The 20,042-nt window shown below is 44.3% G+C and overlaps 1 protein-coding gene across 3 annotated transcripts in view; it reads right to left on the minus strand.

The window, feature by feature from the left end:
• Positions 1 to 20,042, minus strand: part of UXS1 (UDP-glucuronate decarboxylase 1) — a 97,185-nt gene that overhangs the window by 58,440 nt on the left and 18,703 nt on the right. Inside the window, exons 2-5 of one of the 3 annotated variants that reach the window (XM_086701459.1) lie at positions 8,949 to 8,976; positions 7,615 to 7,663; positions 6,499 to 6,542; positions 1,415 to 1,475 (exon numbers count right to left, since the gene is read on the minus strand). In XM_086701459.1, coding sequence (XP_086557585.1) covers positions 1,415 to 1,475; positions 6,499 to 6,542; positions 7,615 to 7,663; positions 8,949 to 8,976 — 182 coding nt within the window. Of the gene's footprint in view, positions 1 to 1,414; positions 1,476 to 6,498; positions 6,543 to 7,309; positions 7,422 to 7,614; positions 7,679 to 8,948; positions 8,977 to 20,042 lie in introns of those variants that run through there. The other 2 variants (XM_086701457.1, XM_086701460.1) reach the window with 2 other exon arrangements.

Genomic DNA, 20,042 nt, shown 5'->3' on the forward strand with positions numbered 1-20,042 from the left:
TGCAGGATATGAGAAAATTCAAAAATCTACTATAGTTCTATTTACTTGCAATAAATACAAATTAGAAAAATGGAAAAAACAATTCCATTTATGCCAACATCAGAAAGTATAAAACACTTCATTCAGAATAAATTTAACATAAGAAGTGTGAAACTTATACTATGAAAACTATAAACAAAAAGTATGTTAAAAGAAATTAATGAAGATGTGAATAAATAGAAAGCCTCCCCTCCCCACCGTTCTCAGGGATCCGGAAGACAATATTGTTAAGATAGCAATAATGCCCAAATTCATCTATAGATTCGATGCGGTCTGTATCAAAATCTCAGGTAGTTTCTTTGAAGAAACTGATGATTTAATTCTAAAATTCACCAGGCCTGTAAGGGATCCAGAGTGGGCAAAACTACCTTAAAAAAGAAGACAAAGTGGGGGGATTCACACTTCCCAATTTCAAAACTTAGTATAAACATACAGTAACCAAGACAGTAATACTGGCCTAAGGACAGACAGGATCAATGGAACGGAACTAAGAGTCCGGAAATAAATATTTTCACTATGGTCAGTTGGTTTTTGACAAGGGTACCAAGACAATTCAATGGGAGACGATTAGTCTCGTCAGCCAATGGCGTTAGGTATATACCCAAGAAAAAGGAAAAGCTAGGTCTTCACAAAAACTTAAATACACCTTTGGTTCACAGCAGCTTTATTCACAATGGCCTAAAGTAGAAACAACCCCAACTGTCCATCAATTGATAAATGGATGAACAAAAATGTGGTACACCCATAATATGGAATGTTATCCAGCCACAGAAAGAAATGAAGTACTGATTTGTGCTGCAGCGTGGCTGAACCTTAGAAACATTACTCTAAGAAGTCAGATAGTAAAGACCACATAGTCTATCATTTCATTCACAGGAAACGTCCAAAACAAGCAAATCTATAGAGACAGAAAGTAGTTTCAGTGCTTGCCAGGAGCTGGGAGGAGGATGGCCGGCAATGGGGGTGGGGCTTCTTTCTGAAGTGATGAAAACATTCTAAAAATACAATATGATGCTGTTGTGACTTTGTGAACACACTATACATCATACTCGGTATGGATGACCTACGGTATGTGAATTATACCTCTTTTTAAAAAAGCAAGTTTTGGGGTGCCCGGGTGGCTCAGTCGGTTAAGCGTCCAACTCTTGATCTCAGCTCAGGTCATGATCTCACAGTTCATGGGATTGAGCCCCGTGTCAGACTCTGCGCCGACAGCATGGAGCCTGCTTGGGATTCTCTCTCTCCCTCTCTCCCTGCCCTTCCCCCCTTCTCTGTCTCCCTCTCTCTCTCAAAATAAATGAATAAACATTAACAACAACAACAAAAAAAGCAAGTGTCTGGATATTACAAATATTAATCAGATGTGCAAACTTACCAAAATTCTTTTACGGTCCTTTTCGGATAAAAATTTTACTGGCGGGTATTTCTGGGTGAAGCTGTAGAACGTGAAGAGATTAGAAAAGTCAAACATCTCCTGGAAGATTTTCTCTAGTCCCAACAAAACAAAGGCTAGATTGTGGAATTATCACTGTCAGCCCTTCTAGCCATTCCAAAGAGGCTACAGGAACCAAGCAACTCCCGGCTCGTTCGAATTCAAGAAATATGCAACCTGCTCCTTGGGCAGGATCAAGCTGAGGATCGCGAGTCCGTGCTTGAGAAGGGAACATTTGTCACTGCACAGGCTGTGAGGAGCCAGAGCTAAACACAAAACACGGGAGGTGGCAGCGTCCTCACAATGATGTCTGGGGGTCCGGAAGGAAGAAAGCAGCCTCGTGAAGTCACAGATCCAAAGCAGGAGATTGTGCCTTGCAAGGGTAAGAAACGAAAAAACGAAGCCTGTTCCCTTATTCTGGCCAATTTCACTATTGCATCATCCGTTTCTACACCAGTGCCCCCGGACAAGATGACTGGGCATCAGCACTTTCTGTCTCCCACAGTCCGCTCTGAACCCATCTTAAGTGTCACTTTACCCTTCCAATGCCTCTTGCCCCGGTAAAGGTTCCATGGTCCCCAACCCACACTGATGTTTCGGGGCAGGGCAACGCAAGTGGCAGATAAAACATCAACCGAGAGCTGATAAATGCAGATTTGAAACATCCATTCTTGAAGTGGTTCAGTCAGGAACAAAAGTGCTTTAAGTAAGTTCAGAGAAATCAACTTTGCAGTCATTATTTTAATTGGAGAGGTGCCAGGGGCACTGTCTCATGCCCTCCATATCCCCAGCTGGGATACAGAATGCATTTCCTTAATGGTCGCTGAACTGAACAGAATATGACAGGTCATTAGACAGAAGACCTTGAAGCAAGTGTTTCTCATCTCTTGGAAGAGTGGAAACATGCTTAAATTGGAGCTTGGGGCAGGAGGGCTTTCTCTTACAATGCAGATGAATTCCCCTATTAAGAGCTTCCAGATTCTCAAAAGGTCAAGTTCCCCTTGCAGACTACAAAACCAGACACAGGCAGGTGGGAGCATCTGAGAGAACTGGTGACAATCTTGGGCTTCTCCCTTACTAGTTCTGTGACCCAGAGCAAGACCCCCAAGAGCTCTGTGCACATCAGGGCCTTCTGCTCCGTCCATGGTAACCACAGCACCTCCCAGAGAGGGCTGCCCTGGAACGGACTGTCTTTACCACAGGCCGCCACGGTGAGGGCCGAGTGAATGTTATCACGGCTGCCGTGGAACAGGGCAAGCTCCGCCTGCTAGAACACTGGCAGCCTTCAGGGAGCCTGACAGATGTCTTGTTGGCAAAGTGACACTTCTTGTCATTCCAAGTACTTCCTCTATCAGTCAGCTGGAGGGGGGCCAAGCAAACGACAGCACTGCCTGCGTGCACCCCTCACATGGGCCCGATGTCCCCTCTCTTCTCTGAGCGCCCCACATCCACCGTTCAGCCTCAGTCCCAAATTCTGCAACCAGCCACGTGGTGCATCTGCATTGTCTCTCTCCTTCCAGGCCGACCCTCTGCCTACCTGCCCACTGTGGCCCACTTGTACTGGAAAGAAAACAGCAAACAGTTTTCTTACAGGAAATATACTTAAAAAATAAAACTGAAGCAAAAACATTAACTGCCTGACACAAGGTCACATGTGAAGTACAGACTGATAAACCTACTTCAAACAGTGTGTGCTAAAACTTAAAAAAAAAAAAAAAAAAAAAAAAAAAAAGAAGACATTGGCTGGGCTTCTTGCTGTTTTTCTTCAACATGTAGCAACCAAGTTTCAGATTCCATATGTATGATCAAGTGATTAAAGTGTTGGAAAAATTCTCACAACCCTCATTTCTTCCTTTTAGAAGCCAGGCACACAAAGCCAGAAGCAAGAGCAGGGGGAAAGCTCCTTCAGGGTCCTCCTCAGTCCGCACTTCACCCTGTTTGCCTTCCTGCAGCCACAGGTGACAGAGTTATGGGACTGCATGAGGGGACTGAGCGGCAACCCTGAGGTGGTCGTGTGAGGTGACTGCATGGCAACTCTGAGGTGACTGTGTGAGGTGACCCCATGGTAACTCTGTGACAGCATGAGGTGACTGTGTGGGAACTCTGAGGCAGTGACTCCGGGGGTGACCACATGGTAACCTGTGACTGCGTGAGGTGACTGCTTGGGAACTGTGAGGTCACCGCTTGAGGTGACTGCGTGGTAACTCTGTGGTGACAGTGTGAGGTGGTTCTGATGTGGTGCTAGCTGGGCCACTCCTTCAGCACATCATTCAGCCCTCCCCTGCTGTACTTGCCAAGCACTGAACAAAGTGGGCAAGGAAGAGGCATAGGCTTCTTTAAAGGCATGAAGTAGGTTAAAACCCTATGTAGTAGCATACTGGCTCATCCATACATTCATTTGGGAACTTTTTAATGAGCACCGATTTTGTGCCACATGCTAAGGATACAGAAGCAAACAACATAGAGGGTCAAGGCCCTGCCCACATGAAGCTTGCAGTCGGCATTTGAGTATGAGAGAGACAAGCAAGCAAGGGAGGCAGAATGTAGCACGAATTGAATAATGGAACTTTTCTTACCCCCCAAAATTAATCCTTTAGAAATTATTCTATGCCATTCCAGACTCTACCCTTACTGTTCATTAAAGTAGCAGTAGTAAGAAGTGTTTTTACCTAGAATTTAAGTTCTCATCATGACTTGCTATCTATTCACAGAAAATATAAAGATATGGAGATGAAATTAAACAAATGGCAGGCAATCAAACTCTTAAGAAATGGGAGGGGGGTGCTGTAAAGAAGAGAAAAAACTCACACAACCCACTTACTCAGGCTTCTCAAAGGGCACTGTCCCCATTTCTTTCCTTGTATGAATATAATCTTTACCTTTCAAAAATATCCTTAAATATCTTGGGGGCCACTTTGCCCCCAGGTGACAAGCACATCAACACAATGTAGTCCAGTTATATTCTTATCTTGCTCACGTCAAGATGGGTGTTTGATCATTCTTATCATATAAATCAGTCAAGAAAAATAAAACCCGACAGAGCTCCATCGATTTCTACCACAAAGTCTTGTCCATACTTGACTTTCTAACACACACAACAACTCGGGCTCATCTGTCGCCTGACTTGATCACCAAACTGGAGAACAGAACCAGTTGAGGATGAATAACTAGTAAAGCAGCCCCAAGAGGCAAATGCTTGACCTCTACACCCATCCTAAAGGGAGCTCTCACAGCTCGACAAGAATGAGTTACTGGTACTTTCTTCAAAATTACATTCATACTTGTGCTTCTCTTTCCTGTTTAAAAAGCACAAATATTGTCACAAAAGTATCAAATGGAATCATAAAATTCTCCTATTTCAAGAGATCTTGTGTGTAAGCCATTGCTTTAGGGAAGTGTTATACAATTGATTCACTTTTCATAAATGAATATTACTCTCTAAAGAAAATAATCACTGGCGGGCCTTTTTTTTTTTTTTTTTTTTTGGCCAACATAAAACCTGGTTGGTTATTTCTTACCATAAGCAATTTTTTTTTAAGTTTCAACTAAAATCTCTCAAATTCTACCAGTCTTATTAAAGGTGGAATTTCTGGCCCCCATCCAGTGAAATGTTACCAGCAGCATAATTTCAGCCCAAATCACAGCAAGAAAAATTTAAAGAACAAATAACAACTTTATATTACTAACTCAATCTGCTAAAAAATAACAACTTTTAGTACAGCAAGAGTTGAAATTAATAGTCTGTATGACTGCATATAAACTATCAATTGAGGACAAAGAAGAAAATGATGAACATATTTAGTTTGATGTTCTTCACCCTTATTTCTCTGCGATCATTTATCGCAGACACCGAAATCAAAGAAAAAATTGCTCTCCATTTCTTCTTTTATGAATCTGGGCTTGATAAAGGCTCATACAATACTGATACACATCATCCAAACCCATGCCAAGGTAAGGAAAAAAAAAATAACGTCAACTTTAATGAGGGTTTTCATTTTTCTGTTTTAAACCTCTAAAAACCCAACTGTTATGCTGGATGCACAGTTTTCCAGATAAACTCAAGGGAAAAGTTCCAGTGCCCCGAGCTCCAATGTTTTGGAGAGAGAGGGAATGTGGGTACAATAGAACTACACACAGCAGGAGGAGAGTCGGGGAAAACACCAAGACAAAGGGTGAGGAGCAACTTGCTCTGGAATCTGATTCAAGTAAGTTCCCACCATATTATACAATGCTTCCCTCCCAGCCACTTCACCTGGACTCAATTCTGGAAGCTTCCTGAGGTATGGTGACAAGCAAATAAGTGACCCCTAATTTCTTACAGTACTTACATATAGTACTGGGTTTTAGACCCTCCAGTTTTTTGGTTTTTTTTTTCTTCTTTTGGAATTCCCTCAGATTAATCAGTATATGCTAGAAACCATCTGATCGCCTTGCATAACTTAAAAGAAGGTAAGGCCTAGCCTCAACTTGTATGCCACGAATTTTCAGGAACTGAGAAATTCACGGGGTTCAGAAAAGGAAGATTTCAACACACCTAGATCCTATCTTCTTCAAATGTTTGGAATATTTGAGTATTATATTCAAATCGAGATTAAAAACCAAAACCAAAACATTTATGTGGTTATTTGTTTAGATATGAGAGTTTGTAGAAATCAAACTGACGGGATAACAGAGGAACGACTTTTAGTGTAGGATCTGTGTGGTTGAGCTTCAGGAAGACTCCTGAAACAATTAACTTTATTGAAATAAATAAGTTTTTTTTCCTAGAGAGAATCCATAGCTTTCATCAGAAATAGTTTGTAAAAAGCAAAATAAAGGAAGATAAAGCTTTAAAAACACTGCATCAAATTTGACAGTAAACATCTACCTTCTCACAGAAAAAAGTTCTTATGTTGAAAGCACCTAACACCTCTCATATTATAGAATTACATGGTTAAAAAAATGACAGAGGTGAGATGAGCTTATATCAGAGGCTGACCTTCTAAAGTCAGTAAATAGAAGGGTTTTCCTTAAAAACGTGCACATACCTTTTCTCCAAATCTCTGATTTTCTCTCTTAGTGGTTCAACAATCTAAAACAAAAATAACCAAAATTACTTTTGAAGCAAATAGAGTTCTCCACCATCCCTCTTTGGTGTTCCACACAGACATGATGTAACACAAATCAGATTTTAATTTCTTCTACTATCCACTTCCAGTTTGAAATTAAGTTAGATCACTTGAATCACATGTTAAGAATCGAGATGATAAACTGTATGTTGGAACTCTTACTCCAGAGACACTTAAGTCTCTCTCAGAAAATTAACTTTTTACTTTCCTTACTAATAAGCAAAGTGGTTGAGGCTCACAAAAAACAGATCACCACCACCCGTTCTTTTTAGGAACTAAAGAATCCCCTAAACGTTGCCCTCCCCTAAAAGCTTAACCTCTTGTTTCTGCACATAATCGCCATGTCATCTGCTCAGCACATGAATGAATGGCAGGCTGTGAGCCGACCCACAATGCTGTGTTTTAACACAGGGAGCTCAATCCAAGGGCTTCTCCAGGACTGTGACATTTGGCTTCGAACCAAAATGAGGGACTCTCCATCCCCTCCCACAGCCCACGTCACACTAGCATACCTATATCTACAATTATTTGACTAAAAGCATAAGCGATTATTTTCAAACAGAAGGTGTATAAATCCACCAGAGGAGCTAGCTTTCTCAGAGGTGGGTGTGTAACTTCCCCCATCTGTGCATGTGGTAACCCTCTGTGTTCCCGGAGTCCCAGCATCTGAGTTGGGCTGGTTTTCCTTTCAACATCTGCTCTGGCACTTGCCTGCACCCCTGGTACTCACCTCCCCCTCTCTAAGAAATTCTCGAAGGTCACTTGAGAAGTCGTAACAAACTTTTAAACCCATTTTGCCTCTGAGTAGGAATTCAGTACATCACACCTTGATAAAACAGACAAACGCTAACACAGGGATGCATCCAGAGCATAAGGACAGAAAGGCTCCTCTAAATAAGGGTAAATTTTGGAGATGTTTTCCAAATCACGTATTAGCAGCAAGCTGCCACACTAAAGACAGCAGCACCAGCGAAGGAGCTGAAAGTGACAAACATAACGAAAAAACCGGAAACAAATTACGGGAAAGGAACTAACCTCTTCAATCTTGCTCTCGATTTTGAGTTCACCGTTTTCCTGCATAGACCTGTTGAGTAGAAAGCTACAAAACTGAGATCCACTGAAAGGCTTGGCGACCTCAAGATTTATTTGTGAACAAAGTACAACATACACCAACGCCTGCAGACCACCTCGCCGCTCCCCTTCCCAAACATCGGTCCCGGGCTCCAGTTCCCTCCAGAAGGGGGTACACCAGAGGAACAGAAGACAGCGGAGGAGAGGAAACCTCAAGTTCATCTCACCCCCTCACCTCTACCGCAGAAGGGTTATTTCTATTCAACTAAAATAATCTCACTTGCATGTTACACCCAACGTGGGATTATAAATTAGAGGCAGGAAGCGTGTCTATAGGAGTCCAAGTCTCTCGGCTGGGTTTTCCTGGGGCTTTAATGCAAAATGGAGCTTTTCCAAGTGAAAAAACAGAGTTCCTTTAAATGGGATCTGAGCACCCCTCCTAGTCACACACAGAAAGAAGCCTTTGTCAGGAGATACTCATGACCTAGTGGTGGGAATCAGATCAACGCGGCCCCACCGGCCTTGCAAAATCTACTCACTATGAAAAGCCTGGTGGGGACACAGCAACCCTTTACCCTAGTGGCCTCCTGCAGGGACATTCAACTTCCAAACTCACCACGAGCACCACAACCATGGCTGCGGCTCTTTTATTTTCACCACCAAGAAGTAGAGAGTGGAGCAAGTTTTGCTTCAAACGTAAAACTGTACTAGCAGTGCCAAATTTGTTTTTATGATGAACGCCTGTTATTATTATTTTTTTTTTAGAACATAAACACAAAGATTTTACTCTTCTGAGTGCCCCTCCCGCATTTATCATGAAGAACAAATAATGCACACTCAGTCGGAAGGCTCCCTGGGCCTAATCCTGAGGTAAACAGATGACCTCAGCCTTCACGGTCTGCTCCCAGGGCCAGGGGCCAGCTGTGGTTTCCCTAAGACAGCCTCTTTTTCAAAAGGCTTTGGAAAAGCGCGCCCCCTGTGTGCCTGCTTGAGCCACCCTGAAACACACCTTACATTTCAGCAGTGTAAAAGCTAGGGTCAGCCCCTTACTGCGTACCAAAGGAGGGAAGGGACCCTGAGGTGGGCAATGCAAGGGAGCCAACCAGTAAAAATGGGTAAGTAGCAAAATCAGATGTATTCCTCGAGAACATAAGGAGAAAGACAAAGCTCAGGTGTGCGGATAGCAAAAAGACCCAGTTTCGTTCTTTAAATATTCTTCAATTAACCCATGACATGTAATGACTGAAATGCATCTACAAAACCCCACCAACAGCATCCAAGTTATTAAAAAGAGTTACCTCATGTTAACGAAGTTGCCCCAAACAGCTGTAAGGGAAAGAAGAAGAAAATAGGTCAATATTTAACTTCATGACATTCAAGGATTCCAACGAATAGAATTTTAATATTTAACCAGTATTTTCAAGTATACTAAGAAATCTGAATTACAGCTCACGAAGACAACAAAATGCACACTTTTAAAGGATTAAGTCCTACTAAAACGTAAGTGAAAAAGGATCCTATGCCTCTCTTTAATTCTGGAATACCTCTTGTGGGGTCTGGAGTTCAACTATGCTTGTGTTTGGATAAACAGTATGTCCTCAACCTTTGTTTGAGGAAAAGCCAGGCAGGAGAATCAAAGAACTGCAGGCCTGAAAGAGATCCCAGGGCTCGGTGCAACCTCTTTCTTTAAATCTCTATGAAACCAAAACCCAGAGAAGTTAAATAACGGGCCGAAGCCATGGCTTAACCTCACCTGGAAGTCCATCATCTCTCAGCACTTACCATGTCTCTCTCATATTCCAGTTTCCGGTCGGCTGGCCTGCCTCCTTGATCATAGACACCCAGAGGGTGGGTCATCATGTGTACACAGCTGGTGCTCAGTAAATGTACACAAACCAGCCCCAGCTGCAACACTGACATCCTGCCATGGCTGACTTTGAAACATACTACCAGACCACGAGCGCCCATGTGACATCATGGAACAGAGGATTACTTCATAAGGAAACCTTCTGCATGAATGAGTGGTTCTAATATTGTGTACGCATTCCTGCTTGTTTGTTTTATATTTTTATTTTATTTTTGAGACAGAGAGAGACAGAGCATGAACGGGGAAGGGTCAGAGACAGAGGGAGACACAGAATCTGAAACAGGCTCCAGGCTCTGAGCTGTCAGCACAGAGCCCGACGCGGGGCTCGAACTCACACACTGTGAGATCATGACCTGAGCCGAAGTCGGACGCTCAACCGACTGAGCCACCCAGGCGCCCCTACGCATTCCTGTTTGGCTCTTATGTAGTCACTCCCCAAATGGTGAACACCTCCTCAGGGCCAGGTGCTCTTACACGCTGGGGAAAGAGAGAGAGCAAAGACAAAGACCCTCCCCATCCCGGGGATGGTGATTCTGTGAGCTGGGAAAGGCATTAAGGTTAGTACCTACTCTGAGGCACCTTCTTATGGTCATCCTCCGGTACGTAGTAGGGTTTAACAAATATTTACAGAATAGGACTTAACTTCCCCAAATCACATTTCACTGATTACATAAAAGCACATTCCCCTCCGAAAGGAGGAAGCAACTAATACATAAGACAGCAATAAATAACTAAAAGTGGCAAAAATGCAAGAAATGGGAGAAATTAAAATAAATCCATGCTACATTCCTTATTCATTAAAAAAAATAATGTTTTTTACCTTTGGACCATGTGATCTTACTTTTGAGCATTATCCTCAGGATACACATTTATACACAGGAAAGTCGCCTTCACAAATCATGGCTTTATTTATACTAAAAAGGGGGGAGGGAAATATCAAAATATCCTATAATGGGGGAACTGTTCTATAAATTATGATACAGCCATTCAATGAAATCGCAAAGCCATTAAATATCACTGTGACTTTTATCAAACAGAGAAGAAAATAACAAGTGTCGGCAAACATGTGGAGAAAAGGGAACCATCATGTACTGTTGGTGGGAATGTAAAGTGGTGCAGCCACTACGGAAACCAGTAAGAGGTTCCTCAAAAAATTAAAAATAGAAATACCATATGATCTAGCAACTCCATTTCTGGGTATTCATCTCAAGGAAACAAAAATGCTAACTGGAAGAGATACGCATTCTCAGGTTCACTGCAGCATTACTGACAATAGCCAGGACACAGACACAACTCAAGTGTCCATCACTGGATGCGTGGAATATTATTCAGCCATAAAAAGAAACAAAAAAAAAAAAAAAAAAGGAAATCCTGTCACTTGAGGTAACATGGATGGACTCTGAGGGCATTATGCTAAGTGAAATAAGTCAAAGACAAACACCGCATGATCTCACTTATACGTGGAATGTTAGAACAAAACAAGAAACCAAAGTTGATAGATACAGAGAATACATTACCAGTTGCCAGAGGTGAACATGTAGGTATTGGTGAAATGGGTGAAGGTAGTCAAAATAAAAAAGTCCGGGGGATGTCATTTAGAGCATGGTGACTACAGTTAATAATATAACATTGCATAAGTGAAAGTTGCTAAGAGTGAATCTTCAAAGTTCTTATACACACAGTGTAAGTATGTGATGTAATGGATGGTAACCAGAGTTACATAACATATATTATATATTATGGGTATTTATATATAGTATATATATAGTGTATATAGTGTATTTATATATAGTATATATATAAATACATATTATGTAATATGTACTAACACATTATATATTGTTATGTTACTAAATAATACTGTTACATGTCAATTATATCTCAATTAAAAATAAAACTATGAAAATACATTGTAACATGGTAATGCAATTATGACCATTTCAGATGAGAAAATACACATGCAGTATGACTTCCACTACTAAGAACCACGTAGAATAGACGGTCCGAAGATGCCAAAATATTGTTCAAATGGTGACATAATCGTTTATTTTTCCATGCATCTATGTTCCTTCCTACCTTGTTTTCTAAAAAAGGAGGGAAAAGATTTCCAAACCTTTGCTGAACTCTTTGCCCCCCACACCATGTGCCCCCCTTTCATGTGCCCCCCCCCACTACCATGAGGTGGCCCCCACCCAGAAGACCCAGGAACATCCGGGTCAGTGGTCAGCTTGGACACCCAGCATTGTGGACCAACCAGCAGTTGCCAAACCCCATGGATCCTGTTCTCCACTATGTATCTCAAATAAACACATCGTCTCATTTTGGCTTTAGGATTCTGCTGCTTGTCAGAATATGCCAGGAAGCAGTCCCTCTCTGGCTGTGGACCCTCAGGAGGGGGGAAGTTAATTATCCATAACTTAAGATGCCTTCAGGATAGATAACGCCTTTGACAGCCTTTTCAAATCATTCCATGGTTACTAGTTTATTCGGTTTCTTTTTAACCTTTTCTTGAGTGGGTTTAAAATGTCTCAGAGACATTTCTCAATCCTTCCATCATCCTTAGACTACCTCAGAGCACATAAGGCTGCCCCCTCTCCTAGACATGTTCTCCCTACTTGAACTACAGACACCAGGGCTCTGAGGGCTCTCCCCTTCCCTACTGGTCCTGTATAAACACTCCTCCCCTGGGTGGCAGGTGAGGACCCTGGGATCTGTCCTGAGGAATAATGCTCATGACCACATCGTTGCCACCCTTAATGAAGGGATAATAATGGCCATCATGGCTAATGCCCAAACCTATTCTTGTGGCTCAGACTTCTTCCATGGGCTCCCTGCACTTGGAAAAACCGCCTGCACTTCCCAGTTCACCCCCTGGAGCTTCATGAACCCCATCTCCCCTCCTCACCAATCAGACCTCCATGCCCACCCCCCCCAAGCCCCGCCCACCACTTGCAGCTTCCACCCTCCCTAAAGCAGCTCCACCTGTGGTGGTCCCCTTGGCCAGAACGCCTCACCTGAGCATTCCGTTGTTGGGAAAGCTTCTTCAACCTCCCTCCCTGCTCCAGGGGACAGGAGGAGACCCTCCACGTTGTCACAGCACCCACACTACACACCTCTTTTTAATAGGCGGTTTACAGGTGGGTTTCCCTGAACACCAAACACATGCAGCCAGCCACCAAATTAGTGGAATGGAGGAGGTAAGGAATGTTTTCACTTTATTATACTTATCCCTCGCTTAGTACTTTTATCTTCAGAAGTGTTATTACTAATTAATCTTTAAGATGTTTTTATGTCAAGTGTTTTTGGTCTCCTTTTAAATTCTCAACAGCTACACCACCTGCTTTTGTTTTGAAGAACAAAAAGGACTCAGCACCCAGCTCAGACAAAAAACACACACAGCAGGCAGGGAAAGCTCCTGAATTACTGCAGACTCATTTCAAGGGGGGAAAACACAAGCAATTTCCAACAATTACAGAGCCTTGTTCCTGGTGTTCAGTGTAGACTAGCCTAGAACCTTGCATAGCATGGAGTTTAAAAGTTAAACATTGCTAAAAATTAATGTTGCTCTTAGAATTTTGCAACCTGCTTAAGTTAATCTGACCCACCTTACAGTGTCTCAAAAGGATCTCTGAGAATTACAAATAACCGTATTCTATTGATGTTTGGACTAAATGGAACCAAATTAAGTCAATTACATACCATATAAAGACTCAATATTAAGAAAGGTATTTTTTAAAAAAGATAATTATGGGGCACCTGGGTGGCTCAGTTGGTTGAGCATCCAACTCCTGATTTCGGCTCAGGTCATGATCCAGTCAGGGTTGGGCTCTGTGTTAATAGCCTGGAGCCTGCTTGGGATTCTCTCTCTCTCCCCCCCTGCCCCTCCCCCAGTACTCTCGCTCTCTCTCTCTCAATAAATAAATAAACTTAAAAGGAAAAAAAGATAATCATTCGCCATCACTAACAAATGGCTTAACACCAAATTCCCTTACGCTGCTTTCAAGATATTTTAATTTATTCTAATTTTTATTGCAAAAAATACTTTGCATGCAAACTGAGGCACACTGGTTTCATGATTCTTTTACTGTCTGTATCCAAATTTCATGCTATGCAAGGAAACCCTGTTCAAGAAAATCTATCACATAGAAATTTTCATTTAGGGCAAAAAAAATTGAGTGATTTTTAAGGGTATGATTAAAAATGAGTGTCTTCTCCACCAAAGAAAAAATTAAAATGCTAACTCAATGCTTCTGTGGTCTCTATTAATCTAACATGGTTTCTTAAATATTAATCAGGTATCACTTTTATTTTTATTTATTTTTTTATTTTTTTAACATTTATTTATTCTTGAGACAGAGAGAGACAGAACATGAACATGGGAGGGGCAGAGAGAGAGGGAGACACAGAATCCGAAACAGGCTCCAGGCTCCGAGCTGTCAGCACAGAGCCCGACGCGGGGCTTGAACTCACGGGCCGCGAGATCACGACCTGAGCCAAAGTCAGACGCCCAATCGACCGAGCCACCCAGGCGCCCCAAGTATCACTTTCAGAATGTAATTTATCAATCTGCAATCTGTGGGTCTCCACTGAATTCCTGAATGAGTTTCAGGAAGTCTTGGGAAAATCCTAGAAAGTCCACACAAAACCACACATACAAAGCTTTCAAGACTCCCCAATAAAAGTTTGAAATTTCAGAGGTGCACTGGTTTTAGAATGTTTTAGAATGAGGATAGATTCTGAGTTCTTGAATGCCAGACTTTAGTGAAGGCACGGATTCTGCACCAGCAACCCTATTCCCCTGTTTTAAGTACCGCTGTTAACACTGGATCAAACCAAACTACCATTTCTGTTTCACACCTGTACATTTTCAATGGTTGAAATAGGCTTCTCAATGTTTTGTTGGGCATTCTGATCACCATTTTCACCTAGAAAGCAAATGTATTTTTGCCCTAAGTCAGAGGCAGAAGAATGAATTAGGAAAGCTGCTCTCTGGCCCAGCTAATGGGCACAAACCTGTATGACACACAGTATACCCCATGTGCTGGCAGGCGAGGACAGCCAGACATGCTATAAACCAGCATGCCAGGGGCTCACCGACTCAGCTTGGTGATGTTAGGACAGTACAACCACACGGAGAACCCATGCAAGATGTGCCCTCTGTCTTCGATGTTTGCTAAAATCCTTTCTAGGGGCGCCTGGGTGGCGCAGTCGGTTAAGCGTCCGACTTCAGCCAGGTCACGATCTCGCGGTCCGTGAGTTCGAGCCCCGCGTCAGGCTCTGGGCTGATGGCTCGGAGCCTGGAGCCTGTTTCCGATTCTGTGTCTCCCTCTCTCTCTGCCCCTCCCCCATTCATGCTCTGTCTCTCTCTGCCCCAAAAATAAAAAAAAATAAATAAAATAAAATAAAATCCTTTCTGGCTCATTCACCAGCCAGCCAGCCAACAAAATTGGTGCCTGCAGATACGGAGGGCTAAGACCCTGTGCATAACTTCACCTGTATAGTAGGCAACATACACATGATGGTCAGTGAGGACCAGAGGAGGAGGTGAGGCTCAGCTGGCAAGAAGCAGTAGGATCCACCTGGAACCACAAGGGGCAACAGCTTGACCCCGTTCATGCAGGAAAAGGTGGAGCGCCAGCCACCCACAAAATGATGGGGAACCTGGGTCATAAACAGTCCTTCAAAGACGGGGCAGTGGGAAGAAATGGCATGCCCACAAACTGCAGTAGGAGAGGACAGTCATCAGCATAAATGTAGGTCTCTTTTTAAAAATGCAAACATTTAGGGGCACCTGGGTGGCTCCGTCAGCTAAATGTCCAACTCTTGATTTTGGTTCAGGTCACGATCTCACGATTTGTGAGATTGAGCCCCAAGTTGGGCTCTGAACTGACAGCATGGAGCCTGCTTGAAATTTTCTTTCTCCCTCTCTCTCAGCCCCTACCCTGCTTACTACGCTCTCTCTCAAAACAAATAAATAAACATTTTTTAAACATGCAAACATTTACATATTGAGCCCCTGCTAGAAGCCAAGCACTGTACGAGGTCTTGCAGCAAATGCTCCTAATCCATGGTGCCCTTTGGACTAAAAAGGTTCTGTGAGACCTAACAATGGTTAAGAATTAGCAGGGGGCAGGGAGAGAGTGGAGTGAGGGTCTGTCTTCTCTAGTCTCAAGGGATCAAATCTGGCTTCCCAGAGCCTGTGAGGCCCTACAGACCTCCTGAATCAGAATCTCTGCAGAGGAGCCTGGGCATTGCATTTTTTCAAGTGCCCCCTGGGGAAGGCAGAGAGCCTGGCCCTAAGGGATCTGGTGACCTGCCACAGCCACACCTCACCTTTGCCCACCTATCTGCTTATACAGTCCAGGCTCAAAACACTCTGGTCCCTCGTAATTTCTCCAACATGCCAAGGCTGTTTCTCCTGCCTCAGGGCCTTTGCACTTACTCTTCTCCCAAATGCCTCCTTAACTTGCCTCCTTCAGTTCATCTAGGTATTGGCTCAAGTTACCTCATCAGTGAGGTCTTCCTGACCAGCCTATTAATAGTGTCCCCCTTCTCTCCTCCCTCCCCATACTCAACCTGCTTTCTTTTTCTTCACTGCACTTATCATCAGACAATATACCCAATGTATCTATCTATATGTGCTTGTATGTTTCCAGCCCAGAAAATGGAAGCTCCGAGACAGCAAAGACTGTTTCATTCACTACTGTTCTCTAGGAAACTGAGATGCTTCCTCGTAATATTCAGCGCTCACTCAGTATTTGCTGAAAGAATGAAGGAAAAGCTCTCCCAAATGATTAGGAATCCCAGTTCTAAGGCAGGAGTCATCAGCAAACTTTTTCTGTAAAGGGGCAGAGAATAAATATTTCAGGCTTTATGGGCCATAGGATCTCTGAGGCCACTACTCAACTCTGCCACTGTAGTGTGGGCAGAGTCATAGATAATTCACAAAAGCGTGACTGTGCTCCCACACGACTTCATTCAAGGACACGGAAATGTGAATTTCGTGTGTGATGAAATAGGATTCCTTTTTTTTTTTTCCTTTTCTTCAACCGTGTAAAAATTGTTGAAACTTTCTCAGCTCAAGGGTGGGCTAGATTTGGCTCACGGTGCATAGTTTATCGTTCTGTGCTCTACAAGAAGTAGAGGCTCCATCGACCCAGTCCTGGGGAGCAGACAGGGGACGAGAGGTCACCGAACTCTGAAGATGCGGGCTGCATACAGGCAGGGACATCTACTGGCTGTGCAGGGGATGCCCTCGGAGGGGTGGGAGGGGGGCAATGCTAGCAGAAATACCCTGGGGAGGGAAAGATGAAGGTGTAGGGTCACGTGGGCCATGAGGGCTTTCCTGACAAGCTCCCCATGGGGATTTTCTGTTAATGAACCAAATGTGGGCACTCCTGGTTCCCCTTCCTAGCATTCCCAGACAGCGGGGCTCTGGTTAGTGGGCAACTAGCTCAGAGTGTGATGCAGGGCAGCTGTGTTCTGGCCTAACAGGAAGTAGGGGTGTGAGGGACAGATGGGTCGAGAATGGAGAGGACAGGAGGGGACAGGCGGTGTATCAGGGTGGGGGTGGTGAATGGGTGTTATCAGGAGATGGCTGGGGGAGGGGACCATGCTCTGGGATTAGCACATATTCCCTTGGATGCATCCTGCAGTGATCCAGGCTAAAGATGTCTACTAGGCAAGTAAAAACAGAGGCCTGGAGCTGGGAAGGCCAGCGGCAGCCAGAGGTGCAGGTAGGACACCTGCTTGTGACTCATATGTCAGAGGTTCAAGAGAACGTGGCACGGACTGCTCCATACAGCCAGGTGATGGCCACAGCCCTGGGGAATCTCGTGACAAGGCCAAGGCCTGTGACCAGGAAGCACAGCGATGCCAGTGTCACCGCCAGTGGCCCCCCACGGGCCTTTCTTGCTGTTTCTAGTCACAAGGTCATGCTATTATCTCCATTTCACAGCTGAAGATAGGAGCCATGAGGAGTCTCATGGGACTTGCTCAAGGTCACAAGGCCAGTGACAGCCCTCACTCCCCCAACACTTCCAAGTGTGAGGCCTCATTCCCAGGCCCCAGAGTCACCCCCATCTCTGGTGAAAAAAGACATCTTGATTTTGTTTTTTTCTTGTCCTGTCCTCCAAGCTAATCCCCCAGCCTCAGCGGCCCTGTGTGTGGCGTGTGCTCCAACTAAAACTGAGTGACGCTGAGGTCATGAGTCCTAAGGAGGGCTACAAGCCCACGAGTGCTGAAGACGCTCCCTATTTCAGCAGAGTGTGCAGCTATTCCCATCCCCGCTTGCTCAGGTCAAGGAAACTCTAATTTAGAGACGCATTCAAATCAGAAGCCCTGTACAATACCAGGCACCTGGAGCTCGTGGAAAGTGAGTCTTACTGGCAGAGGAAGTTCCAGCCACGCTGAAGTACATCAACACGGCTGCACGCATTCTGTGACTCTGTTTACTGTTCCTCTCAAGGTTTTCTGAGCGTGTTAACTACAACAGAACGCCTCGTCTGGGCTATGACTCACTTTGTGCCAAGTGCTCACTGCAAAGCTGCATGGTGTCATTGTGTTTTGTACACAGTGCCTCCCTGGCGGCACTGAAGACCTGTCCGAAAATTCTTGGACACGCCTCCTGTCAGGAGGTGGGGCGTGTGCGTCCTCCCCTTGAATCTGGTGGACTTGTGACCCTCTCCAGCACAGGGGAGGGCAGAGGTGATGCCATGTGGCTCTTGGACTGGTCACAAACAGCGTGCCCTTCTGCTAAGTTTGCTGGCACGCCGGCTCTGGGGGCCCTGGGCCGCTGTGGAAGAGGCCTGATCACCCCGCTGGCAGACAGGTCACCTGCCGGGGCTAACAGCCAGTCCTAGCTGAGCCGATCCTCAGAGGCAAAGATGTGGCAGCAAAGAAACCTCCAGGAAGTAGATTCTCCAGCCCCAGCCGTTTGAGCCATTCCAGCTGAAGTTCCGGAGAACTTCTGCATTTCCAGAAAACTTGTGCAGAGAACATCTGCATTTCAAATTCCTGACCCACTGCTTTATTACATAGCATACAAAACGGCTGCTATTTTATACCACTAAGTTTTGAAGTAACTGGTAAAGCAGTACAACATAAATAGAAACGAAACAGACAGGTATGTCCCCAGCCCTTTTGTCTACCGATGAGGCAGACCTCGACTCAACCCAGGGAACAGGATTTAATTCCTCCCCACTCGACGTATCCCCTACCAAGTGCATGTGTACCCTTCACCGCGTCCAAGCACAGCTTTGCACAGACTCGTCGCCTTGGTAAAACCCTGGGTCAGGGCTACAGTCGTGGGGAATCCCTCCCTCCCCAACCACCTGGGCTGCCTGCCTCCACCTGAACAAAACTTTAAATGTACTGAGGAAAGATGCATCCTTGCTCCCAGCCATGAGCCTCAACAATCCTAGTACCAGGAGACAGCAAATATCTGACTCCCCTTGGGTAGCCTTTGAAGCTTTTCAAACAAGAATACACATTACTTTTTCTTTCATGCATTACTCTCGTAAGAAGAAAAGTATTAAAAGTGTTTAAATGGATTGGAAGGTTCAAATTAGGAGATCTTCTTCTGTTTTTAATTCTTCAAACAAGAAGCCACTGAATGGGGATCCTTGCTTTCTGCCTGACCTGAAGGAGCCTAGCTCCAAAGCCTGAACGCTGGGCAGCCAGCCAGGTCTGTCACTGTCCTAAGCAGTTACACAGGATGAAAACTGCCCCACAGGAAAAGGATACTTGGGGTGGCCGAGCAGACCCCAGTAACTGGCAGGCCTCACAGGCCTCACGGAGAGCACCTGCTTATCGGACCTCCCTGCGACACCAGCTCTCTTCTGGGCCCTCCCGGAGGCCAGGCTGCAGGGACAGCACCTTCTAGAGCCTGCCCTATGTTCCCTGCATTCGAGGCTGGCAGGTCCCGAACTTGAGCTGTAAAACACTTGAAATGATTCTGACCTCCTCACAGGCTTACCTAATAAAAGCGTACCAACATTCCCATGGGAAAAAATTTTGTCCCAAGAAGTTCCCTTTTTTTACAAAGTGGTTAAAAAGGCAAGAAAGCATGGGCTTTACACAGGACATCCGGTCTTCCAAAGAGTATTTACATGTTAAAAATGTCGATATTAAGTGAGAACAGAAACTTAGTAGAACCAATATTTTTTGCCTTTTAAAACTATACACATGTTTAAAACTACCCACAAGTGTATTCACAGAATACGTTTCTATACTTTTCTATTAATTTCTACATCTTGCAAGAAGAAAGTGTGAAATATGTTTTTTTTGGTCTGGAGAGGACATTGAGTTCCTTCTGTCCCTTCCAGGTAGGGCAGCATCACAGCCTGCAAAGCACAGGGTGACCTATTAAATTCTCCCAAACTGGTGAGAAAAACTTGAAATCCAAAACAATTCAATTATCATCTCAAGAAACTACTATTCTGTTTTAAAAGCCCGGATAAGGGGCACCTGGGTGGCTCAATCAGTTAAGCCTCTATCTGTCTGACTTCAGCTCAGGTCATGATCT

This window comes from Puma concolor, chromosome A3, assembly GCF_028749965.1.
Source record: "Puma concolor isolate L17-30 chromosome A3, mPumCon1.1.hap2, whole genome shotgun sequence".
NCBI classification, from domain to species: domain Eukaryota; kingdom Metazoa; phylum Chordata; class Mammalia; order Carnivora; family Felidae; genus Puma; species Puma concolor.